Below are 27,763 nucleotides of genomic sequence, written 5' to 3' on the forward strand. Positions count from 1 at the left end.
AGAATTTCAAGATGAGTTTCAGTTTGACATAATTATCATTAGGTATGAACCGTATTCCATATAAGCCTGCTGAAGAAATTTATGGAATTGAAGCTTTTAAGGAAAGTATAACAGAGATAAGATGTAATAAAAATGAACTAGGCAGAACAATAGGTTGACTTTAGACCTTCAGGTTAGATGCTGTTCTGAGGGAAGAATAGCACCTGTGCGATAATATGCAACTCAGGAAGATCATACTCAACCTAAGAATTTTTAAAACAGTGGATGCTTTAGCAGATATGGTATTCTTGATTTCCTATTTCTCATCATAGGACAGTAGCTAGAATTAGAAGGAAAACAAATGTCTGCACCAGGAAGCAATGCAAAAGCAGAACACAGCAGGAACCCAGCCCTAGTAAGATGTTTGAATCTAGCTGTCTTTAGTTGCTGAATGGTAAGTGCACCTCGAATTAGACCTTTTTCTGGGACTGCCGACGTTGTAAATTTCTGAACTTTGCAAACATTCGGCATATCTTGAATGCTGCTCTCTGATTTCTCTCCCATATGGTTTTTCAAAATGCATCATAAGTAATTTATTTAAAGATTTCAACCAATTAAATTTAAATTCACCGATTGTCAATCAGAGATACCTGATATCTTAGTGAAGTTAAAAATGAGATTTTCCAGCTGTGCTATTTCCACAGGGAGCCTAATGAAAGGAATCTCTGATATGAACGTTGGGACAGTGATCACAAGTATAAGTACTGTGTCCTGGACACATCATTTGGCTTGGTCATTGGACAGAATGTAGAAGAACAACCGGTGGGAAGCCATAGTCATTGCAACCATGTATGTGCAGACTATAGTGTTTAAAGAGTTGAAATTGTTTTCTCCATTTTTGTGTGTGTGCATTTTTAAAAAATGTACTTGAATTCTTTTTCATCTTGAAAGTAGATATATGAAATTTGAACACAGAAAAGAGTATGATTCATTGAAGCACATTTAAAGAGGATATAGCGTCTTAAAAAATAAGGAGGATAAAGTGTCTTTTAAACAAAGAACATGAGAATTGTTTAAATAAAATTTTAAATGCTTCAGAAAATTTGAGAACATGACCAATGTTTAATCATGTAATAAGAAATTTGATAGAAGTAAAGTTTGAAACTATATCATTTACAAATAATTCAACTTGCTTATCTTGTAAAACCCATTCCATGAGGACACGTGACTTTTTGGGAACCCAGAAGCCCAGGCATGGTGCCACAGAAGGCATGGATGAGTGTTAGCACTTCCTTATATGTCTTACAAATATAGGTTGAATATCTATACTTATTGGTCTTTTGCTATGAGATGGTCAATAATAAGAGAGATGCTTCGGTCTTTTCACTAATTAGCAACAACACTTTGCCTTGTTGTATCCATTTTAACTCAAATAATATTATTCTATAGGAAATAGTTGTGGTAAGGAATGTTAGCCTTTGTTGTATTATGGTTTATTCTTAATAGTTTTCTTGATGTTCAAGACCAGGACTCCATGTTCTACATTTTAAAATTATATTTTGCCAAAATGTATTTCAAAATGAAGTATGAAATCAGGCACAGGAAGATCTTTAAACCAAGTCCAGAACTTAAAATCATTTTCTTACTGTGAGAATACTTAGGATTTAAGGAATAATTCTACAAGATTAACATCAAATCAATCTAACAGTGTATAAAGTTAACAATTACTAAACCTTAATTCTAAATTTATGATTTTGTTAAGTCATGGTATAATGGGAATTTTTAACTTCAGTAGCTGTTAAAATTGACATTTAACTTGGTCTCATAAACAACAAATGAATTATGTGAGGCATTGCCTCCATACTGCCTTATATGTAAGATGAAAACTGGCCAGATTGCCATTATTTTTAAATATTTCATTGTGGGAAAAATGAGAATTAACTTTTAAGGGAAATAAACTAAGTGCATTAGCCAGGCTAGGGTTTGATTATTATTACAACTTTAGACTTAAAGCAATTTCAAATAAATACATTGAAAATCCTTTAGACTTCAAATAAATTTAATCTTTATATATATACTTTGAGTGACCAGTAATTAAAAAGGTAATATTTATTAGTATAGAATGTGATTGAGCATTTAATTGCATTCAAGAAAGAATGCTCCCAAGGTCACTTCTTTTTTCTGTATAGCATTTCTACTAAATTTGGATATATAATTAATTTTAGTAAGCAGAAAGTTAATGCAACAGTTATACTAGTAGATTCTTCTACAACTTTTAAATACATATTTTTTTTCATTATTAGCACACATCTGCAAAGCAAGTGAGAAGGGAAAATGTGAGATAAATTAATTAGCATAGTATAGCCACTTGCATGTCAATAACAATGATGACTAGAGCAATGAACATACTTTCATAGGGAAGAAGGTAAATATGAAAACTACAAGCCTAACATAATAAATATTTGAGAGGGAAGAAAAAGAATAACCAACCAATAGATCCTGGAATAAAGAGAAATTCTTTGGATTTTAAAGAACATGGTCTAAAGGTGCTATGTCTTCACTGAAAATGTTACTATGCATTTAAAAAAATATGTTCTATATAGACCCACTTGTGTCTAACAGCTGCTGAGACTCCAAAATTGCCAATTTTGCAAGTTCATTTAAATGTTCCATATTATATGTGAATGAAAAAATATACTATCAGTTTCCTGACAGATGCAAAACAATCTGCTGTGATTCTAAAATAAGTTTACATTCAGTCAGTCAGAGAAACGGTCTCCTTTTAAATACTCCATTTTAGGAGGAGGTTCTTTAATTGTCATGAGAGTCGGATGGTATAATCTCCATTTTATCATACCAGTTGAGTACTGAATTCAACTTCAAATGGAATATTACATTATTTGTAAGGCTACATTTAAATATTTTAAATATATTTGAGTTTTGAAATAAAAGCTTTGATCTCTTTAAAAACAACTGTTTATTTATACTAGGGGCCAAAATCTTTTAATAGTTAGATGTTTATAACCGTAACACTGGAGCACCAAATAGTTCCAGGGAATACCAGGATAACACTGGCCTCGGTCTATTGTTTTCTTTCCAATTACTCTGTTTTTAATTCCCCACAAACAATGATACAAAGTAAGTAAAAGTTAGAAAGAGAAGGGAAAAAAAAAATCTCCAAACCTACTTTTTCTTCAGCCTTCTATCCTTCTCAGCTTGAGTTCCCAGTTTGCCTAACCCCAGGGACTCCTGAGCTGCAGCTTCAGTCTCCATAAAGCCTCCTGTGAAGAAGTAACCATTCACATTAGGTTGGATACATTGTCAGTTCTGAAATTACATTTTTTAAAGTTTATTTGAGCAACTGTTTAGTATCACATTTTTTTTTTTCTTTTTTGGCTGGTCTTTGTATTTCCAACTCAATATGCATTCAATGGCATGGGTATACAGATAAACACACACTGAGAGAATGGGGGAAAAATGTAGGCCATTCAATCACACCTAGTAGCAACTAATACATGTGGCCTATACACTGAAAAACACTTAAGTATATAGTCTGCAAGCTTTGAGGTTTGTTTTTCTACTTTTCTTAGGAAAAATGAAAAAAACTGTGCTGTGTGTGAGGTTTTTCTCACTGTTAGAAATATTTGAAATTTTTCATGTATGATGGAATAAATGATAGCCCAATGCACAGAAACTCAAGTGTATGTCTTCTCTTCCAAATTGAGAGAATGGAGAGATAATTGCTGAGTTAAATTTTTTTTGTCTTTTGCTCTAGAACACTCCTCTGCTCACCTGGCTGACTCCTATATCCTTCAGTACAAACCTGACTTTCAGAGCTTACTATGTTCTGTAAGGCTTTGCTTTATTTTATAATTTTAATCTGTAATCTAATCTATAATTTGTAATTTTAACCTGAAAAAAATTCTAAATCTTTCTTCAAAAGACCCTGGTAAGAATTGTTTTTACCAAGCAGTTTATAAACTATTTGATGTAATGTCAGTTTCATTTGGCTTTGGGATATATTTGATACATTTACATAACCTTGGAATAAGAGGAGAATGTAAGTGTGCTGGGCGTTGAACAATTTTACAGAGCAATTATTTAGCATCTCCTAACATATCACTGGTCATAAATTATCAGTTGTAAGTGAAAAATGAAAACTTAAACCTGGGCTCTGTTTTCTCTCTGCTATTTACTGTGTGGAAAACATTAAGTCAAGGTCAATGAAAAATGCTCATTATTTTTAAGTAGGTTAAGGTATACATATGCTTTTAATTAAAAGAGATTTAAATCCCATTTAAGCTCAAGATTAGGTAGAGAGATTTAAGCTAATACTCTTACAAAGACTACACAAAAACATTCACTAATATATCAGCAGATATGTACTATTAAAGATAATTTTGTTGTAATTGTTTTTCATAATTTATTTTAGAAAATAATTTAATTACTCAATACTAGTAGTTCGGTAACACTGTCATAAATAAGTTAATCTCGTAGCCCAGTTATTCTGTTACTGAACTGAATAATTACAAGAAAGTCATCTTCAACTGAAAACATACCGATTGCTATCTAGATCTTACTCAGGGATTCAGAGTTTGAGGAATGAAATTTACTTTATTCAATTATGCACATAAGCAATTAAAACTTAAAGAACTTTATATTGTGAATGATTTTCATTATTTTCATCTCACAAGGAGAAAGCACTTAAGTTATCTTGAAGGAACAAAAGACCTGAAGCAACACTAATTGTAGGAAAGCATTGCTTACACCTTATTAGAAGCAGCTGCTCCTCACCTCTCTCCTTTTATTCAATGCTGATCTGTCAGAGGCAGTATTTCCATATATTTCAATTTTAAAATTCTTTTTGGTGTACAATACTTTGAGAGGCATTTGCAGATGTAAGTAACAACACAGTCCCTGGTTCCCTTAAACAAGGAACCATGTGGTTTCCCCTCTAGGATCTCCTGGGACTCTTGAATATAATCTCATAAAGGAACTTCCATTTACTCATAATTGTTTCATTTCTTTCTTTTCATTCATTATTTTCATCATTAGGGAAGTCATCTACTAGTTGACTAAAGTACTCTTAGGGAATATTTTTAAATATGGAAATTGCCACTATACAGAATGAGTGAATATTTTCATTTTATTTTTCTCATTGGTGTCCTTGCCCTACTGTACACCCATAAGTTACTATTTACCATATGTAATTAACAGTAAAATTGCTTTCTGGAAATAGAAATGGAAATGAATAGTGATTCACTTAAAAGTCACAAAATTCTTCATCAGTCCAGATGGGGACACAGAGGTTGATGAGTAGACCTATATCATAAACAATGAGATATTCTCAACCACTACTTGGCTGGATAAATCAGGCTTTTTATTCTTCTGAGGAAAGAACATATAAATTATGATTTAAATTTTTTACATTTTAATTAGAGAAAAGAACATTTTAAAAAGTTTAGTGCTCTGGAAGAGAAACAAAGAGAGCTCTAGAGGAATTCTGTGAGTCCAAACTAGATCCAGAAAAAAATAGTAGACTTTTCTTTTCACAAATACATTTCTGAAAGTAAAAGGCATGAGGGGCTTGGAAATACTCTGATCACTTCAAAATCTAATACCCTTTAAAGAAATCTGATAAAGAATCGTTGCTACGTTGTGTTTGAAAATGCCAATAGAAAATGACACATAAGTCACAGCAGACAAAATTAGTTTCAAGTGGCATGGGCTGTACCCTTAAGCAGGAACAAAAGTCTGATTATGTGCACTTTTAAGTTCAAATAAAACATTTATAGATGAGAAAAAAACATTCTTTCATAGCACTGATCCAGGAGCCCCATAAATCTCAGGTTCATCTCTCCAACCATCTGACCAGCTAACCGTAGGGGAACCTTAGGTTTTCCAATAAACTTGTTTACTCTATGAGTGATTATATAAATCTGGTGAGAGTCTCTTTCAATTTTTCCTGGGCATCAGTGGGCTCCCATGGCCGTGTGGACTTTAGGAATATCTATTCATCTAGATCCGTGTTTTATTCATTTATCACATACAGCTATTGAATACTTGAAATATGAGTATAAATCACGCACAAGATTTTGAAAACACAGCGCAAAAAAAAGAAAATATATACCTACTTAATAATTTTATACTGATTAAGTAAAAACCAAGGCTATGGTTTTTCCAGTAGTCATGTATGGATGTGAGAGTTGGATTATAAAGACAGCTGAGCACCGAAGAATAGATGCTTTTGAACTGTGGTGTTGGAGAAGACTCTTGAGAGTCCCTTGGACTGCAAGGAGATCCAACCAGTCCATCCTAAAGGAGATCAGTCCTGGGTGTTCATTGGAAGGACTGATCTTGAAGCTGAAACTCCAATACTTTGGCCACCTGATGTGAAGGACTGACTCATTTGAAAGACCCTGATGCTGGGAAAGATCGAAGGCAGGAGGAAAAGGGGACAACAGAGCATGAGATGTTTGGATGGCATCACCGACTCAATGGACGTGGGTTTGGGTAGACTCCGGCAGTTGGTGATGGACAGGGAGTCCTGGCATGCTGCGGTTCATGGGATTGCAAATAGTCAGACACGACTGAAAGACTGAACTGAACTGAACATGTTGAAATGATAATTTTTCTATATTGGTTTAAATAAAGACATTGTTAAACTTAATCTCACCTGTCTCTTTTTACTAACCCTCAATATGGGTACTAGAAAATTGAAAATTACCTATGTGACTCATTTTTTTTGCCTTGCATTATATCTCCATTGTGTTGGTTCTATAGAGGAGACAATACCAATTTTCAGAGGGAGTGTAAATATTTGCCTATGTTGGTGGGGGAAAGGGAGCAAATTTTTATACGTCACAATGATTGCAAAGTGCAACAGATATATATTAAATAAGAGTCAAGAATTCTAAACACCCTTCAGTAAGTAGAAAATGTTTTAGTTTACCCATTTTAAAATTGCAAGAGTGTGCCCAGTGAGAAGCACTCATTCTCCAGGAAACCTCTTAGTAATATGGAGTGTGTACATACTAAGTCGCTTCAGTTGTGTCTGACTCTCTGTAATGCTATGGACTGTAGTCGGCCAGGATCCTCTGCCCAAGAGTTTTTCCAGGAAAGAATACTGGAGTGGGTTGCCATACCCTCCTCCAGGGGGATCTTCCTGGCCCAGGGATCAAATTCACACCTCTTACGTCTCCTACATGGCAGGTGGGTCCTCTACCACTAGTGTCACCAGGGATTGACAGTCGATCAGTTGTTCCGACTCTGTGACCCCTCTGTACAGTCTATGGAAATCTCCAGGGCAGAACACTGGAGTGGGTAACCTTTCCCTTCTCCAGAGGATCTTCCCAACCCAGGGACTGAACCCAGGTCTCCTGCATTGCAGGCAGATTCTTTACCAGCTGAGCCACCAGGCAAGCCCAGTGCCACCTGGGAAGCGCCTAGTGATACGGCGAGAGCATCATTAACTACACCCCATCTCGTGGCATAAGGTGTTTAGGCATAGAAGGCTTGAGTGCCATGATTCAGTGGATACTCAGGTAATATATTGCTTATCACCTTGTCAGTGGCCCCCTAGAGCTGGCACATGGAAAAGCCCAAGGCGCAATCCATACCCTCTATGAAGTTCTCTGGGCCATCAGGCACTCCGCAGACTCTTCTGTGAACTTTTCAAGGACTTTGAAGTGTTTGAGATAGGATCACTTTTAGGATGTGAGGGGCCTAGTCAAATATTTCTTCCAGACCCCTTTCTATACAAATATTTTGAGTAACCCAAAATTAGTGGAACAACAATCTATTGTTACCCAATCTCATATGATACCATTCTGACAGCAGGAGTGATTCAATTATTAGGCCATCCTTCTGGAACCAAGGTCAGGTTGTTCTGGCCCAGAGCAACCCTACAGGTAAAGTCTCTAGGCTCCCCCAGGAATCCAGAGAACACAAGATACAGTACAGAGAATTAGGGAGAAACAGGGACCCAGGTGCACATGGTCTGCTTGAATTAGGCATCGTGCCCAGACGGCACTGCCTTCCTGTCTCATTCCATCTGAAAGGTAACACAAAATTTGAATGCTTCTAGAGACTTGACCCGGAGAAGGCAATGGCACCCCACTCCACTACTCTTGCCTGGAAAATCCCATGGACAGAGGAGCCTGGCAGGCTGCAGTCCATGGGGTCGTGAAGAGTCGGACACGATTGAGCAACTTCACTTTCCCTTTTCACTTTCATACATTGGAGAAGGAAATGGCAACCCACTCCAGTGTTCTTGCCTGGAGAATCTCAGGGACAGAGGAGCCTAGTGGGCTGCCGTCTATGGGATCACACAGAGTCAGACACGACTGAAGCGACTTAGCAGCAGCAGCAGCAGCAGCAGCAGCAGCAGAGACTTGACCTGGGGCTTCCCTGGTGGCTCAGTGGTAAAGAATCTGCCTGGAATGCAGGAGACTTGGGTTCATTCCCTGGGCTGGCAAGATCCCCTGGAGGAGGGCATGGCAACCCACTCTAGTACCCTTGCCTAGAGAATCCCATGGACAGAGGAGCCTGGTGGGCTGCAGTTCGTAGGGTCACACAGAGTCGGACACAGCTGAAGTGACTCAGCAGCAGCAGAGACTCGACCTACACAGGTACAGGTCTGGGGAAAGGGTATGCTGCTGGGATAGCACTGCCAGTCCCAAGCTCTCCCAAGCACCAGAGGAAGGCCTTAGAGAAATTTCAGGAGAGGTGCTACGAAGTATAAGATTTCCTAAGATCCAGGCTGAGAAATTTAGGAAAGGACGTGCATAGGCCTAGATCTACGGATGGCTTTGTTACTGTTCAGTTGCTAAACTGTGTCTGACTCTTTGCAACCCCATGAACTGTAGCCCACCAGGCTCCCCTGTCCATGGGGTATTCCAGACAAGAATACTGGGGAGGATTGACATTTTCTTCTCCAGGGGTGCTAGAGAGAGATATCTGTTCATTGGGATTGTGAAGGCAAATATCTCTATGTTGCCTGGGCCTGAGACTCTATTGAGTATAATTTATTTCCTGTTGGCACTTGAGGTAAGAATCTGTAGGAAGGTCAGGCCAAGACCCATATGGCAAGGGCTCTATAGCCCCATCTGTCCAGCAGAGTTCCTTGCTATCATATTAAAAAGAAAATCTAATCCCAGAGAGATTAAGACTATCATCTGCAGCTGATCAGCAGCTCCATCTTTCATCTACTTGACCACTCTTTGGAATGAATCCATAGTACTCATTTTGATTTTAAACACACTTGAATTTATAAATGATGACTTGCTTCCTGACTCAGTCTATTAGTTCTGGAGGAGGCACCTAGGCACCGTGCCTGTCTCCTAAATGGCATGTAACAAATGCATTCATAACTGAAACTAAACACTGCTTTATCATAAGACCTTTTCATTATATAGAGCATGACTCGTCTCTAACTGATGCTTTGAGAATTTTTATTGTATTTGCTACTTCCGTAACATCTGGGAACAATCTGAATCTGGAGGTAAAGGCTAGCACAGCAACCCAAATTTTGTGTGTGGAGACATGCTTGCTCAACAGTGTTGCTCTGATGTTGTTGTTGCTTCTGCTCATTATATTCTTATGCTGATCATAATAAATAATAGAGATCAGACCATCATGATATACTATCTGACAGACGACCATGAAGAGAATTGCAGTTTAGCAGGCAAAAATGGGTCTTTGAAATGTATTGCTTCTCGTATGCATTTAAGGGAAACTTGCAAGAGTAGTTTTTATTTTATTTTTACTCAATAATATACACATCTTATGTATCTTTAATTAGGGATATGGCCTGCATGATTTATATGTATGTTTCTGCTTTTACCATTTTCCCACCTGCTAGGATAATCACGTGTGCTCTGTTCATTTTTGTTTACGGTCATTATTATTAGGACTCTGAAGACCTGGGTGGGTCTTCTACCTGGGTGTTTCCCAGGTAGTGAATGTGTTAAGATCATGTGGAACAGATGACCCACCAGAGGTAATAAATGCATTTAGCATCACTACCTGTTCACACTCTGTTGCCATCTTCCTCACTGGTTAACTGCCTCTGAAGCACAGCGTGGTGTGCGATTGCCCCGACTCCTCACTCTCCCTTGTGCTCCAATACTTGATGCTGGGACCCAGGTCATTTCCTTTGCATGCTGTGCCTTCTTCAGGTTGCTGCCTCCTAATCTATGCATTTCCACTCTCTCCACAGCTAGGCAACTTGATCCTCAATCCTTATCACTTCTTTGGCTTGATAATTTGGTTTCACACTTCACACCCCAGCCTGGCATCCACTTCCTAACTAACCATATAAAGACCCAGGTTCCTTTCCATCACATCTCCCATGGAGTTTATCCTTTCATGTGGCTTCAGTACTTTTTGGACAGATAAGTCTTATTTGAAACTCAAGTTTTATACCTTTTCAATTCTAAAGGAAAACTGCACTTTGTTCCAAGTAGAGTCAAACATATCCAGGGAGGGAAAAAATTAATAATTTGAACACTTTACTGACCTTATGTCTACATGTTCTATAAGAAAGTTTATAATATATTCTGTGATGTTTTTACTATTGCCTTGAATTGTTCTTTACTTTTTATGCATTTATGTGTAATACCCTCAAGAAGTTATAAACTTTTTGAAGAAAAAAGTTTAATTTCATTAAGTTTCCAAACATGTTCCATGAGACTACGAGCTCACTGAAATTCTTTTTGATGGAAACAGTCCCAAGAGTATATTGTCTGGAGCACTCGCCCAGGAAGTGAGAGCTGGGAACCACCGCCAACCCTCCTGCCAGTGGCTGCTTTGCCTGGATGATTGTTGAAATCATCTGTTTCTGTATAGTATAGAGTGTGGGTCATTACATGGCCTTTCAGTTCAGTTCAGTCGCTCAGTCGTGTCCGACTCTTTGCGACCCCATGAATCGCAGCACGCCAGGCCTCCCTGTCCATCACCATCTCCCGGAGTTCACTCAGACTCACGTCCATTGAGTCAGTGATGCCATCCAGCCATCTCATCCTCTGTCGTCCCCTTCTCCTCCTGCCCTCAATCCCTCCCAGTATCAGAGTCTTTTCCAGTGAGTCAACTCTTCACATGAGGTGGCCAAAGTACTGGAGTTTCAGCTTTAGCATCATTCCTTACAAAGAAATCCCAGGGCTGATCTCCTTCAGAATGGACTGGTTGGATCTCCTTGCAGTCCAAGGGACTCTCAAGAGTCTTCTCCAACACCACAGTTCAAAAGCATCAATTCTTCAGTGCTCAGCCTTCTTCACAGTCCAACTCTCACATCCATACATGACTACTGGAAAAATCATAGCCTTGACTAGATGGACCTTAGTCGGCAAAGTAATGTCTCTGCTTTTGAATATACTGTCTAGGTTGGTCATAACTTTTCTTCCAAGGAGTGAGCATCTTTTTATTTCATGGCTGCAGTTACCATCTGCAGTGATTTTGGAGCCCCAAAAGACAAAGTCTGACACTGTTTCCACTGTTTCCCCACCTATTTCCCATGAAGTGATGGGACCGGATGCCATGATCTTCGTTTTCTGAATGTTGAGCTTTAAGCCAACTTTTTCACTCTCCTCTTTCACTTTCATCAAGAGGCTTTTTAGTTCCTCTTCACTTTCTGCCATAAGGGTGGTGTCATCATATCTGAGGTTATTGATATTTCTCCCGGCAATCTTGATTCCAGCTTGTGTTTCTTCCAGTCCAGCGTTTCTCATGAGGTACTCTGCATATAAGTTAAATAAGCAGGGTGACAATATGCCGGGGGCCAGCCCATGGCAAAGGTCATGAGGAAGGAGGCTTGGCATACGCAAAGGCGTGATCAAGCCTCAGGAAATCCCCTGTTCCTGAGCATCTACCCCAAAACCAGAGTCTGTTTTATGTTCTCCTCCATAACCGTTTTTCTTGGAGAAGGAGTAAACGTGCAGCTCCAAGGCAATAAATATTCTTGGGCGTGACAAGAGTGTTTCAGCTTACGGACTGCTCTGAAGGTTATCTAGCCCACCTGTATAGGTTCGTCCAGCCACATGTGATTGTTTACAGCCTCCCAATCTGAGAGGCACAAGATGTTTTAGACTTACTAAAGGTAAATTCTTTTGGAGAGTTAAAAATTATTAGTATAGTGGGTTGGTTAGGAATTATATTGGTGAAGGGTTTTTCATTTGTTGTGTCAATAATTGCTGCTAATTCCCTGCTCTGGGTAGGACAAGGATGTCTCAGGTCAAACCTCTCTGCTGACAGACTAGCTTGTGTGACAGGATTAACCATACTCCTGCCACTACGCACATGATTGTTTACTACCTCTCAACCATAAACAGCACAGAGAGTTTTGGAGTATTTTGAGAGTCTTAATTAGCATAGGGCTTTTTCTTCCTGTTGAGTCAATGATTGCCGCCAGGCCTCCATATCCTTAGGCACCTGGGAATATATTAATCAACGTATTTGGAATATAGAAAAGGAAATAGGGTAGTTTTTAAGGTTAGCAATACTTAACTTTTTGAGTTAATGAATTTTCTCTTTTGTAATAGATCACTGTACTTTGTTATAAATCACTGTGTCCTTGCTATGTAAAAATGTAACTTTATCACTATCTTAAGACTAAATAGATCTTAAGGGGAACATTGGTGAAAGGATTCTCATTTGTTGGGCTGATGTTTGCTGCTAAATCTCCATATTCCCTGCCCTTATAATGAATATAACTAACATATAGGAGAAATAAGTATTAACCTTTAAGCATATAGGAGAAATAAGTATTAACCTTTAAGACTAATCATGTTAACCTGGGGTTAAATAAATTCCTTTCTTGATTGTAACTCACTATACCCTCACCCTATAGGAATGTAACTTTATTTGGAGGGTGGTGCCTGGTTTAAGAAAAAACACCCTTGGAAAAAATAAGTTTTTGGTTATCAGAAAGAAAGGATCATAAAATCCCTAAGACCTTTTTATGTGAAGCACCTGATTTTGATAAAGGTCAGGACTGCTGACCCCTGCGTGACTCTGTATTCATCCCTACATGTAACAAAAGGTATATAAGCAAACCCAAAAATAAAGAAATTGGATCAGTTTCCGGAAAGACTGATTCCCCCATGTCGCTTCTTTCTTGCTCCTGTTTCTCTGGCTGAATCCCCATCTGGATTCAGTCTCCTTTTCTCTACTACACTATCTCCTACTACACTATCCGTTTCTAATCTCTCTCTATATCTGTAATTAAATATGTATTTTTCCAAAGATGCCAACACCGTCCCCACCTTCGAATTCCCTGGATCCACCGGGGCTGGACCCCAGCAACAATATACAGCCTTGACGTACTCCTTTTCCTATTTGTAACCAGTCTGTTGTTCCATGTCCAGTTCTAACTGTTGCTTCCTGACCTGCATACAGATTTATCAAGAGGCAGGTCTTTAGACAGGGCCTTTAGATATCTTCTAACTCTGCTGCTGCTAAGTCACTTCAGTTGTGTCCGACTCTGTGTGATCCCATAGACGGCAGCCCACCAGGCTCCCCAGTCCCTGGGATTCTCCTGGCGAGAACACTGGAGTGGGTTGCCATTTCCTTCTCCAATGCATGAAGGTGAAAAGTGAAAGTGAAGTCGTTCAGTCATGTCCGACTCCTAGCGACCCCATAGACTGCAGCCTTCCAGGCTCCTCCGTCCATGGGATTTTCCAGGCAGGAGTACTGGAGTCGGGTGCCATTGCCTTCTCCGATCTTCTAACTCTAAAAGTCTGTAATTTGAAAAATGAAATGCATTTTCATAGTACAAAACTCATGTTACATATTTTATAGAAAGAAGAGCTGCTGGGTCTAAGGCTTAAATATTAGGGCTTCATAGATTCAGGACTACTAGGTTTGAAATTGGTCTTAAAGATCATCCTGTCCCACTGCCCTTCCAATTCTTGGATCCCTTTCTACAACAGTTCTTCCTACTATTTACCTAGCTTCTGCTTGAGGATATCCAGTGACTAATAACTCATTATTTCACAAGCCAGTTTGTTCATATATAACTATGACTCCCCAGTGTTCTCTTTCTTATTGAGATGAAGTTAGTCTTTTAACACTTTGGCTAGAGTTTTGTAGCCTTACTAAACAATGAAAAGGCCAAAGATTCTGCATATAACAAGCTTTTCAAATATTCGTAATCAGCCATCCAGACAGGTCAGCAAAGGGAATAGACATGCTCTTCAACTTAGTTACTCCTCAGATAATTTCAGTTTTCCTTATCAGCTTAATATTTCCCTCCAAACTTCCTTCAAAGTTATGATCTGCCTCTGAAAGTGTAGTTATCAGATATGCATTCTATTCCCCGGCTCATGTTTTACAATAGCAGAATAGGATGAAAAGGTCTTCTTTTATCTCAATACTGTATGTCTATTAATGTGTACTAAATTCATTGACTTATTAACTTTAAAGTTACATGAATATCCAAGTTTTTCTTGCAAAAAATGCTCCTGAGTTACACTTTTAAAAATAGGATATTTTGGATCTTCCATATCTCAGGTTTTTGAGGTAATTGTAAAAGAAAGAACACTTATTTTTCTCTCATTTGTGATTTCTTTCTGTATCACCAATCCATGAGTCAGATCACTGTGCTATTGAAATATTCATGTTCAAGTGACTGGGGGATGTGTTGATCCAAAACAGTGACTCCTCACCAAGCCATGAGAAACCTGGATTCAGGGTGTCATCACTCTACTCAGCATCACTATTAAAGGAGAAGTATTCACCTGGTTGCAAATTCCACCTGATTCTTCCATCACTCAGGCTCCATTTGACATCCTATGTACAAGGCTGCCGTGAATCACAGCTCACCCAAGTGCCTTTCCTGTTCTATTACTGAGTAACTTTGTCAGAGAAACAAACAGGCTCCATCTGACATGGCTGTTTTGAACACAATTTAACTTGCTTTGCTTCGAAACAGGTTGATGCCTTTGGATAAAATTAAAAGTCAAGCCAGTCAACATACTGATTACTGATGCATAATCAGGGATCTTGAGATTTAGAACCTCTGTTCCTGATTGTCTTGAGTTCAGACAATCTAGCAGGTAAAGCTCTTTTGGGCCAGAAACAGTATGTTTCAGTATGAAGTGTTTGTTTGTTTTTTAAATGAAAGGTTGTCTATACTTATATACCATCCACCTTGCTAAATTCAGAGTTCTTTGATGTCAGGGCCATGCTTTCACCATTTTCCGAAAGTCCAGTACTCTGTGCCTCACATTGGCTCATCATATGCTATTCATTCAAAACAGGAGTAAATAAATGACTTTGGATGATCAACATTCTACCTATCCCCACCTATCAAAATATCAGTTCTCTTGGGCTTCCATGTCCTATTTTTAATGCCTCTTTTCTGGTTGAAGTTTTGCTTTTCAAGTAAGAAGATAGAGGCAAAAGTGTTTTGGAATAGTTGCACTTATTTGCATACTTTGTTCAAATACATTAAATCTTTGTTTTATTCATTTTCTTTAAACTTTAAAATAACTAAACAAAAATAATAAAAAAATAAGAATTTTATAATTCCCCTTTTGATCTGGGCAGTTTTTTCAATTATCACTTTATTTTGGCTAGTGCCTTTTTGGCTACTGTTCTTACTTATCTATGACATTCAACTATATCTTTCATTCACATAGATACAACTTATGTAAAAAATCTTTTAGAATTTGTTTTTGGGAAGAGGTCACCTATTTTAGATATACTGCTTAAGTTTACATCATCATAAATATAACTGTGCGTTTGTTACAATTCTCAAATTTCTTTGATAATATCTAGCTTTGATGTCGTAACCAGTCACCCAGGTTGGTTAAGACTGAACTTGTGTCTAGAATTTTATGTGTGGAAGTCAGCGTATGGTAGGTTGTAATGTGACTGACAGATGAGGAAGAAAAAACTCACTTAAGCTTGGATGATATGGGTAGGGAAAAATAAGTCAATATTTAGGGAAGATGGCAGGATCAAGTAATGACTTTAAAAATGAAGGTTAGATATGAACATGTTTAAACATTTACGGAAACAACAGAGATGCATTGGACCTGGATGCATAAATCGGGGGGGGGGGGCGAAACTGTGGTCACTGGGCTGTTAAGTCTTCTACGACCTGCTATATATATAGCCCAGGAAACTCTACTCAATGCTCTGTATTGATCTATATGGGAGAAAAATCTAAAACTGAGTGGATACATGTGTACATTTAACTGGTTCTCTTTACTGTAGAGCAGAAACTAACACAACATTGTAAATCAACTATACCTCTAATAAAAGCAAATCTAAAAAATGTATCTTATTATATCCTGAATCTATGCTATACTCTAGGAAGTAAGCAGAGATATTTCTTGGCCTGCTTTTTCCATGTCTATCAATGAGATTATTAAACATTTTTTTTCATCTTTTTTTAGGGGTAGCGATGGCACCCTACTCCAGTACTCTTGCCTGGAAAATCCCATGGATGGAGGAGCCTGGTAGGCTGCAGTCCATGAGGTCACTAGGAGTCTGACACGACTGAGCGACTTCCCTTCACTTTTCACTTTCATGCATTGGAGAAAGAAATGGCAACCCACTCCAGTGTTCTTGCCTGGAGAATCCCAGGGATGGGCGAGCCTGGTGGGCTGCCGTCTCTGGGGTTGCACAGAGTTGGACACGACTGGAGCGACTTCGCCGCAGCAGTAGCAGCAGCGTAGCTATTGTCAAGTTAACTCACGTTTCTTTGCCTTTATGAGCTAAACTCTTCAAGAGTTCTAAGACTTGGGACACGGTCCCAAACCTCAAATTTGGTTCTTTGACACCATCAGCCGTCTACCATGTTACTTTCCATGGCATCATCTTCTATCTCCTATTTCTTTTTTCATTGATAAAAGAAAGATATTGGCACAGTGCTCCCATGTCTGAATTTTCTAGATCAAGTTATTAAAATCATGATCATTAGAGATGTTTCCCTAACTCCTTCTAACGTGTGCATCAGCAGCACTCAGTGGCAACCCCTGGACTTGGTTAGGCTTCCACGGTCTTCCCCTCACAACGTGGATGCCCAATTTTCAGGACAGAAGTGAACATGAGTCTATATTCCTCAACCAAAGCACTAGTGGCACCAGGCACCATTTCTCCAGGAAAACAAAACAAATCAAAACGTGACTGACTGAAGCTTACTTGTGCCTGTGTTTTCTTACTTTCTCAAGTATTAAACCCAATAAAGACCTTTATTTCTGGTTTCTACAGGAACTGTGCTCCACCCTCAATGCAGCTTTTCTATAGCTCCTAAAGTACAGATTTTGGTCTCTGTCTTCCTCATCAGCATTGGAGTTCTTCCTCTGCTACTCTCACTAGCTTTGTTTATACCCTACTGTTCCACATAGCAAAACAAAATTGCTCAGAACTCAGAAATCTTCTCAGGTCTACAATGCGATCTTGAAAAACTATTGCCATTTTCTGATTTGGATGGCGTTGATGAGAACGTAATTGTGATTAATTCTCTTCTGATCTCATCTCTTCTAACATAGAGACACACAGTCACAGAAAACGAATAAAAAGGCTAAGTTTCTAGAAGCGTTTATATTTTTGCAGGCTTTAAATTATATCCTAGATATCTTGATTCCGACAATAAACAGTTGTCAACTGAAACAGATTTTAAAATAATGTCTTGGTGTGCACCTTTTATATTGCCCAAATAACCACCTTCTTTTAGCCTAAAAGGGTCCTTTCCTGAGAAAGAGAAGCCCAAGGAGCATTTTGTTCTTCTGTTGAGTAATAGTCAGTTACAAAGCCCATGTGTTACAGAGATGGGTTTCCTATGGCTTCTGATGTTTTTTATGGGTTTCACACTGTGAAACTTGGGAAAGGTATTTTTGAATAAACTACAGTTGTAAGTCTGCAAATATGAACACCATACTCAGAAACTCTTGTAGTGCCAGGGCAGCAAACTAATTCTGGGGGATGGGACATTATTTGTGAGTAATCATTCCTTTATTTGAGAACTCAAAATGAGTATTAAGGGAGTGCTGCATTCTGTTCATCACTTACCACCAGAAGCAGGAGCTAAATTTTTTTCTAAATCTTTTTCTCTGTAATTTAACTCTAGTTCTGAACTCGACAGAATGAGAAGAGCAGGGGAAAAGTAAAGGTAAGCATAAATAAGAAAGATGATAAAAAGGATTTCAGGAGAAAAATTCAATATGTAAAATGACATCAAAGGAAAAAAAAAGCCAAAGCATATATCATCATTTAGAAAATACAATTCACATATTCTTCTGGTTTCAGACTATATCTATTTATCTACCTATCTATCCATCCATCTATCTATTTATCAACCTATCTATATATTTATATATTTACCTAGGGTCATTTCAGATGTATTGATCTATATTCTATTAATTAATCAGTGACAATAATTCTAATGCAACCCCTATTGCCCTTTCCTCTGTCTCTTCATCTGTATGCTATAGAGTTTGTTAATACAAAGTTGTGATACTTTAAAACAAAGAAACCTTACCCTTTACATCTAGGTCCTTTAAATGCTTTATTTTGACCTAAAAAGAGCTATTTTGGATTTTTTTGGTAGGTTTGTTAATTTTTTCAACAGGAAAACTTTTAAAATTCACACAGCTAGTTTTTATATACATCTATGCAGTGTGCTCAATGGTTTCAAGCTGGTTTTGAAACATGGCCTTGGACGAATATTTCAGTTTAGCAAATTATTAATACATTTCTTACTCATCAATAAACAAGGATAGCACCAGTAACCCCTGTCTTGAGAGTCCTTGTGTCTATCACAATGTTAAAATTACCTATACTCTAGGTATTATTATTAACAGAGGAATCGCAAGGATTGGAAGTTTTATAATATCTTCCTTTGAAACTTTTACCAAGCATTATTCAGCTAAATGGGTTACAAAGATGATTAAGATAGAAAGGTTATCAGGTAGGGGAAATAAGATGAAAGATAGATGGGTATTAAGAACTAAGGAAAATGAGTGGCAGTGGAAAGTCAAACATGCATACTCACGGAGTTGTCCAAGACGAGCTTTTTCTTTTTTACCAAACAAACGTCCTATTGAAGACTTGATTCCTTTCTTCTTGGGGGCTTTGTGAAGAGAGTCTTGGCTGCTGTTGGCACTGCCAAGCCCAAGGCTTTCGGGCTCAAGGGAGGCAGATAAACTGCTGCAAAGAGAAAAGAGGGGAAACTGTTTGCTTCGGTGTAACACTCACCAGGTACACAAGACAGTGCACCTTGTCAAAAGACAATCCTGCAACATCCACGAGGTGCGTGCGTGCTAAGTCACTTCAGTCGTGTCTGACTCTTGGTGAGCCCATGGACTGTAGCCCGCCAGGCTCTTCTGTCCATGGGATTCTCCAGGCAAGAATGCTGGAGTAGGTTGCCATGCCCTCCATAGATCCAGGGGATCTTCCTCAAGGTACATAAGACCTAATTCCTTGATAAAGGCACAAAAGGAGGAACAAGTACCCTTGAATATTACTTTCTCCCTTGCTTCCCAGGTTTCTGCTCAAGCACATTAAAGTATGATTTCCTCAGCCTTAGGACACTAAGCCTCCAAATGTTCTCTAGAAAATATTTTTCCTAGTATTTTTCACACAATATCAAACCAATCAGTGAACACAAATTGGTTTATTAAGTTCATGTGAAGTGACCTTCTATAAGTTAGTCCTTGATGCTTTACATATTTCTTTCTTGCAATTTATTTTTTTAGATCTTTAACATAATGACCTATGATAAGAAATTTAAATGTAACTAATAAAGTTTATGCTCGTATTCTAGCCCATGGTTTAACTGGATTTTCCTCTTGGTATCTTTCTCAGTTTTTGTGCTTAATTTGTTGAATTTTAAATCATCTGGGTGAGATTTTGAAGAAACAAATCATATACCCTAGTGATCACTGTATATTTTCCTTACAGTTCTCAGGTCTTGTAGGTACATGATAAGCTGAAATGATTTCCAAGTAAGCTGATCTAGGTTCTATTCCTGGTCAATGTATTTAACAGTTTTAATAGGATAGGTTCGATGATACTGTTTTCATTTTTATAGCTGTTAATTTGACAGTATCATGATGAATTATTTAACTGTACTTATTCATCTTAATTAATATGGGTTCAGTAAGACAGTAAGTAATCTGCCTGCAATGCAGGAGACCCCAGTTCAATTCCTGGGTCAGGAAGATCTACTGGAGAAGGGAACAGTCACTCATTCCAATATTCTTTCCTGGAGAATTCCATGGACAAAGGATCCTGGCAGGCTACTGTCCATGGGATTGCAGAGTCAGACACGACTGAGTGACTAACACACCCAACACACTAAGTATAAATTTTGAACCTGGAGTAACTTTTCACATTGGAAAGTGAAAGTGCAGTCGCTCAGTCGTGTCCTACTCTTTGCGACCCCATGGACTGTAGCCTACGAGGCTCCTCCCTCCATGGGATTCTCCAGGCAAGAGTACTGGAGTGGGTTGCCATTTCCTTCTCCAGGATTAAACATTTTTGAAAAGAGTTTTTTTGTGATATCAAACATTTTTTCTTTGTTTAAATAAATAAAAATAAAACAAAGAAAAAATGTTTGATATCACAAAAAAACTCTTTTCAAAAATGTTTATTGTAAAACACATTATTTAGAAGATAGATTCTAACTTAAAATCATTAAATCATTATATTCAGTTATATTAATTAAACGTTCAGAGATGCTATAAATGATGACAGCGAAAGAACATACATTTAAGATGTAAATTGTATGCTTATATTTATTTATTTATTTATGGTATTAGTTATTATAGAAATCTGCTTCAATTTTTAGGCAGATGGAAAGGACAGTATGAAGAGTTGCTATGACAAATAGGGTATTTTCCCATGTAAACTTATCTCTTCTTTTAATATTTCAGGTTTTTTTTTTTTCCTTTTCTAAGGAGGAGCTTTATAGCTGGCAGTAGCAGCACCCATAGGGTAATTTACATACCTGTCTGTTAAAAGTAGCTGGGGTACAATCATGGATTTTAAGATCTTAATTACCTTTACACTAGAAGGCGAGCTTATAGTCTTGCCTTGGAATCTCTTTAGCTTTTGGTAACTAGCCCTGACCAGTACTTCCTATACTTTGACTCCCTTTTAATAGAGAAAGGCTATTCTCGAAATATTGACAAGTAACAAGATTGAAAATATACAGTTAATTCTAAAAATGAAAATTCAATCTCAGAATGAAAATTCGATCTCAGAATGAAAATTCAGCTTTTTCACAAGTGATATTGTGAAGAGGGAGCTGGAGAATTACAGCTCAAATAAAGAATTTTATATAAATTTTAAGCAGTCTGATAACACTAAAAGGAAGAATATTTGGGAGAGGAGGACAGACAATGGCAGTGTGCTGGGAAGGTCATACCTTCGGGCATCATTATGGTAGGAAGAAGGGAGGGTGTGAGTCATCCTGATGGCTCTAGGGGTAGGGGGAGGAGAAGTTTCACATTTAATGGTTGCTTTATCCTCCCGACCATCTTCTTCTACCACTGCAATCTGGAAGCAAAAAAAAATACACCACACTCACTTTTTCTAAATTTTAACTGAAATTGATGAAAATAGAAACTCATTAAAGCAAGGCTATTTGAGTAATTCTAAAATAAAAGCAAAACAAGAAATTTAGGGCATATAAGTCTTACACATAAAAACTCACATTATTAAAGAGTAGGAATTTCATAACTATTTAAAAGTTAAGACACTCCAGTTAAAACCGACATACACACACATAAATGGACTTACTACATAAAAATATTAGTTAACTGTAAATAAACACCATACATCAATATCCAGGGACTATGGAAAAGCTATTTTGGAGTCCATTAAATATATCAGAATGTAAACGCTTTACAAAGTTATTGAACACATATTTGAACTAATTCACTAAAAATATGCATAGTCAGGTTATCATACCATGGACATCTTTTAAGTGGGAGAGTTTTGAAGTGAGAATTTGATAAAATAAAATGTTATCAGATAGGGTGTTTTAAATCAGGCTAATTAAATGTGTTCCCAGATATTTTAAAAAAAGAGCTGCAGTTTATAAGAAAAAAACTTTCTTTTTAAAGTGAGAATAATAAAAGGTAAGAATGGAATTTTTTCAAACTGTTTAATTTCACTAATTCTCATGGGAAAATTGAAAACGGCATACAGATCACCATAAGCAGATGGGATGAAAGGGATTTCTTTAAAGAATTTAGTTCCAAGTCCAGAACAATTCACCATACCATAAGTTTTGCCAGAGATGGATATACAGAACTGAATTAAAATAAGACTTTTCAACAACCAACTGAATTGTAAGATAAAGATTTTTAAAAACAATGCTGCATTTAAACCATATATATATATGGAGAGAGAGAGAGAAAGATTGCAGAAACTGTAGCTAAAAGATGTATGGTTCTAGAACTTCTGATGAAGAAATGTCTCAATAGGGCTAAAACAAAAAGTTTAAAACTATATTCTCGTCTTTTGTCTATAAATGTCCCGCTAGTTTCTTTACATTAAGCTATTATACATAAGTGCATTTATATGCGATACTTCATGTATTGGAGAAACAATAAAAGTGTCTGTCTGGGCTCTTGTCATTCAAACCTAGGTTACTTTTACCAGCATAGTGCATGTCTTCTCAGTTGCTTCAGTCGTGTCGGACTCTTGGCAACACTATGGGCTGTAGCCCGCCAGGCTCCTCTGCTCATTGCCGGGGTCCAGCCCCGGTGGATCCAGGGAACTCGAAGGGTGGACGGCGTTGGCGTGGAAAGACTTGTTTGTTTATTAATGTAAGATTAGATTAAGAAACTATAGTGTAGTAAGAAGGTTAAGTGGAGGAAGAGGGCTGAATAGCTTGGTTTACGCGGAAGGCCAATAAAATTCCAGACAAGGAATTTGCACCATCTACGTTGGGCCACCGGCGCCCGCTTGAATATCTAAGGGTGCCTCGCCTTAAGCTCCCTTTCGTGCGGGTCTTAACAGCCGGGGCAAGTAAGTAGACCTGGCGAGCCTCCGCGCCCCAGATGGAGATTCAGCCTGAAGTTAAAGTAAAGAGCAGAGAGAGGAAAGGGGAGAGAAGAGGAGAAAGAGAGAGACATGGGGGGAGCCAGAGTCCCAAGAAACCAGGCCGAGAGACTAGTTCGAGAAACTGGTCCGAGAAACTGGTCCCCGGCCCCTGGCCCCCGGCCCCTGGCCCCCATCCTTTATTGTTCAGAAGGCCTTTTATACTTTTGATAAAACATGGAGATCAATGGGTAACACAGAATTATGTAGCGTTCGCAGCCCAGACTCTTTCTATACATCATTTTGTATACAAAAGGTCTCAGGTGATTTACATTATCTTCTGGCCAAGAAGCTTGTTAACACTTTTTATCTCTCTTCCTTAATGAATGTTGATTTTGTTTCCCCTGAAGTGTTTTTCTTTAATTTGCATCTCCTTAAAGCATTAAAGTTACATCTCTATAGAACAAAGGTGCAGTGGGATATAACAAAGAAGGTACTTAACTCGAAGATCTAATGTTGCTAATACCAGGTCTACTACTTGTTTTTCTATATACCAACTATATCTAAAAATAAAGGATATGAAAATTTGGCAGCAAGCATTGACCCAAAAAATGAAACTTTTAATCAGTCCTATTCTAAAGATTTTGACTCCTCGGAAGCTCCTACATTCCTAGGATGTTTTAAGCTTCCTGTGCCTCCTGCGGTCAGGAGGCCTCAAACAATCACATGCGCAGCTGTACGAGTCCTGCAGGCAGGCTAGAAAGCCATCGGAGGGGTTTTTGGATTGAAACACTCTTTCAAATGCAGAAGACTAAAGCCCTGAATTGACTTTTTCCAGAAAATGTCAGAAGAGTGGAAAAGCAGAGCACAAAAGCCGGCAGATTTTTGTTGGGGTACATGCTTAGGAATTTCCAGAGGGGTCCCTGAAGTCTGAGCACGCCTTGCGTATGTCAGCTTCCTTCCTCATGACCTTGTCACGGGCGGGATTCCTCACACTGGCTTCCGGCAGCTCATGGTGTTCTCCAGGCAAAAACACTGGAGTGGGTTGTCATCTGTTGTTCCAGGGGCTCTTCCTGACCTGGGATCAAACACTCATCCATCTCCTTCTCCTGCATTGCAGGCAGATTCTTTACCACTGAGCCACCTGAGAAGGCCTTAACTGTATAAGAGATCTTAATAAGATCTCTTTTCTCCATTTCAATGAATATAGTGCTATTAGAAGAATCTTTTTCAAGGACTGTTTTCAGCATAATGTTGATACTATGGAAAACCCTTTCTAAACTCACATCTTATCTAAACTTGTAAAGCATATTTCCAAACTCTCCCTAATACATATTTATGTTTTCAGAGTTCCATTATTTTACCAAGATTGTTTTCCACAATTGTTTCTGGGAAGCCTGATTATTTCTGTTTCCAGACTTTTTCTCTGAAACACCGTCTTATAAAACAACTTCCTCTCTCCAGATGGCAGGTCAAAATAGGCCAACTTTCAAAATATCAGCTCTTAAAAACATTATACACGAACCCCTTTGCTGAATAATACTTAAATCTCATGCTGTATGAGTAAAGTGGAGGAGAAAGACTTCAGAATCAGAGATGGATTTGAATCTTGACTTCTCTTATTTATTGAGTGACATGTACTAATTACTTATCTACTCTAAGATTAAATTTCCTTATCAATAAAATAGAAGTGAGTATACTCAGTTAAATTTCTTTTGAAGTGCAAATTAAATCATGCATATAACTCCTTACCCTGATATACAATAAATGTTAGAGTTTGTGGTTTTCTTTCTATAACCTACCTTTCTTTCTTTCTTTCTTTCTTTTTTACAATTCCACAACTTGAATGACATGACATACGAAAGAAGGCAAAAAAAAAAAAAAAAAAAAAAACCAAGAAAAAGAAATCACCTCGGTTTTTCAGCTCTTTGGAGAGATCTGGGGCAAAGGAATCAGAATTTAACAGTAGGATTTTCTCAGCTGAACTAAGGATAGGGAATAGATGGTAGGGAGTCAACTCCCTGGCTGACTGGTCTTTGGGGCAAATAAGGAAAACACCTTCTACAGCCAAAGGGTGATGAGAACCTTCTTAGGTAGACGGACTTCAGGCTATTCACTGACATTAACTTCATTTGGGATGTGGACATCTTCTCCGAGTCTCTGCTCTCGGACACTGTGTTGATTATGCTTCTTAAATGCTTGATGAATTCCATCCTGATCTCTTCCGGGTCATCCTCAAGATTTGAGTGCACCAGCTTCAGCCTGTTCAAGGGTGGTGCCAGAGCTGGGTTTTCTTTGTCACTTCCGGAGCCTGGTTTGTGGTGTGTAATTAACAGACACAGAGCATTCTGTACCAACTGCTGCTGAACGAAACAGGAATACCACATCTCAGTTTCCTTCAGGTGACTTAGGATGCTGTCATTGAAGATGATCACCACCCCATTAGAGCCCTTCAACGGGTCTGGCCAGTAAGACTCGAACTCTGGATCACCGCCACAATCCCAGAGCTCAAATTCACACCCCATGCCTTTGTTGTTTGCTGGTAACACGTGGGTTCTCGAATTCCAGGATCCTCACTCCTTGGGTTTGGTTGTATTCAGTGATGTCAGAAGCTTCTGTCAGAAAGTTGGCCAAAATGGTTTTTCCCACTCTTGCAGGGGCCCCCAACGAGGACCTTGGCCTTCAGCAACTCAGTCCCGGGCCCCTCGCAGGTGCCACTTGAGTCCACACCACAGTCTGCACGGAGCGGAAGTCACCGCACTATAACCTCCCTTTCTTATCAATCATCTCTCTGTATTCCCTAAATTCCCTGAGGTTTTATTTCTGCAAAAGATCTTCCTTTACATTTTTCCCCTCTTATACACACTGAAATTATTTCACATATCATATACTCAGATTTCTTCCTGTATTTCCAGTATAATCCTTTTAAGTGGTGAAGGAAGTCAAAGAAAAATGGTAATAACATTATGCATGATAAACTTGGCAATTGAGAACTAACTGATAGTGTCAAAGAGAAGATACTAAAAGAAGATCGATGATGGACAATAAAAATAAAATTCAGTTTAGGTCATGTCTGTCTAGTCAAGGCTCTGGTTTTTCCAGTGGTCATGTATGGATGTGAGAGTTAGACTGTGAAGAAGGCTGAGCACCGAAGAATTGATGCTTTTGAACTGTGGTGTTGCAGAAGACTCTTGAGAGTCCCTTGGACTGCAAGGAGATCCAACCAGTCCATTCTGAAGGAGATCAACCCTGGGATTTCTTTGGAGGGAATGATGCTGAAGCTGAAACTCCAGTACTCTGGCCACCTCATGTGAAGAGCTGACTCATTGGAAAAGACTCTGATGCTGGGAGGGATTGGGGGCAGGAGATAAAGGGGATGACAGAGGATGAGATGGCTGGATGGCATCATGGACTCGATGGATGTGAGTCTGAGTGAACTCCTGGAGTTGGTGATGGACAGGGAGGCCTGGCGTGCTAAGATTCATGTGGTTGCAAACAGTCGGACATGACTGAGTCACTGAACTGAACTGAACTGAAGCATAATATGGATTCCCTTAATTAAAAAAAAAAAAAGTTCCCTAGTTGCAGAAGTATTTGGGCATAAGCTTACTATCACATCTTGAAAATGCTAAAAAATAGACTTATTTATGCATTGGATAGTAGGTTGAATCTTTAAAATTTGTCCCATCTGATTTCCTGAATCTGAGCTCTGCCACTCTCAATGATCTAACACAATGTTATTTTGTGAATCTGAACTTTATTCCATTTGTTTCTAACCCAGGGATCAAACCCAGGTCTCCTGCACTGTGGGCAGATTCTTTACCAGCTGAGCCACAATGGAAGCTTGTTTCCTATACCCAAGATTTATTCTCTTGACTTCATTCTAAACAGGAAAGTGGTATCTGGAGCCATGCCCCCTCCCTGGGCTAGCTAATTCCTAGAGATAGCAAGCTATGTTCCTGAAGTGTGCCTTCCATATGCAGACCGAACACTCTAGATCAGTATCCCAAATCATCTTTTCTGTCTGGCTCTTGCACTCTGATTGTGGTTCAGTCACTAAATTGTGTCTGACTCTTGCAAACCCCTGGACTGTGGCCTGCCAGGCTCCTCTGTCCATGGGATTTCTCAGGCAAGAATACTGGAGTGGGTTGCCATTCCCTTCTCCAGGGGATCTTCCTGACCCAGGGATGGAACCCTGGTCTCCTGAACTGTAGGCAGATTCTTTACCAACTGAGTTTTGAGGGAAGCCCTTACCCTCTAGGAGGCACTATTCCTCTGCCTTAATCATCACAGGCCAGGTGTCAGACAACTAGAGATAGACCCTAGACCCTATGATCCACTGAAATGATTCAAACTAGTCAGTCCTAAGCCTGTGTACCTTACCTTCACAATAAACATTCCTGCCCATGATTTCTCCTCACACTTTCTGAGTTCTGACCTGGTGCTTACCCTTGGCCAGGCATGGCATGGCATGCCCGGGCTCTTGGGAAGTATGACTAAGAAGCTATCTTTTATTGCTAATTGTTTCTTGATTTGCTTGTCTTATGTAACTAAGTAAACTCTGGGAGATAGTGAAGGACAGTGAAGCCTGGTGTACTGCAGTTCATGAGGTCACAAAGAATCAGACATGACTTAGTGACTGACCAACAATATTAAAACCTGTATTTAAAAACAAGCATCACTGTTCTAGTATCAGCAGTACCTAATTATTCCAAAAGAGGTCTAAAAATTCTGTGGAAAATCAGGAAAATTTATTCACCCAGTCTAAACATTATCCTAGAAAGTATAA

At 38.6% G+C, this 27,763-nt stretch overlaps 1 protein-coding gene and 1 pseudogene across 5 annotated transcripts in view; both read right to left on the bottom strand.

The window, feature by feature from the left end:
* PPFIA2 (PTPRF interacting protein alpha 2) overlaps positions 1-27,763 on the bottom strand; it is a 523,670-nt gene that overhangs the window by 61,222 nt on the left and 434,685 nt on the right. For all 5 annotated transcript variants that reach the window (XM_005679766.3, XM_005679765.3, XM_013963702.2 and 2 more), the window contains 3 exons: positions 21,353-21,483; positions 18,977-19,131; positions 3,167-3,260 (listed from right to left, as the gene is read on the bottom strand). In XM_005679766.3, the coding sequence (XP_005679823.1) occupies positions 3,167-3,260; positions 18,977-19,131; positions 21,353-21,483 (380 nt within the window). The remainder of the gene's footprint in view (positions 1-3,166; positions 3,261-18,976; positions 19,132-21,352; positions 21,484-27,763) is intronic.
* On the bottom strand, positions 21,557-27,382 carry LOC102171845 (annotated as a pseudogene).

This window comes from Capra hircus, chromosome 5 (assembly GCF_001704415.2).
Source record: "Capra hircus breed San Clemente chromosome 5, ASM170441v1, whole genome shotgun sequence".
Taxonomy (NCBI): domain Eukaryota; kingdom Metazoa; phylum Chordata; class Mammalia; order Artiodactyla; family Bovidae; genus Capra; species Capra hircus.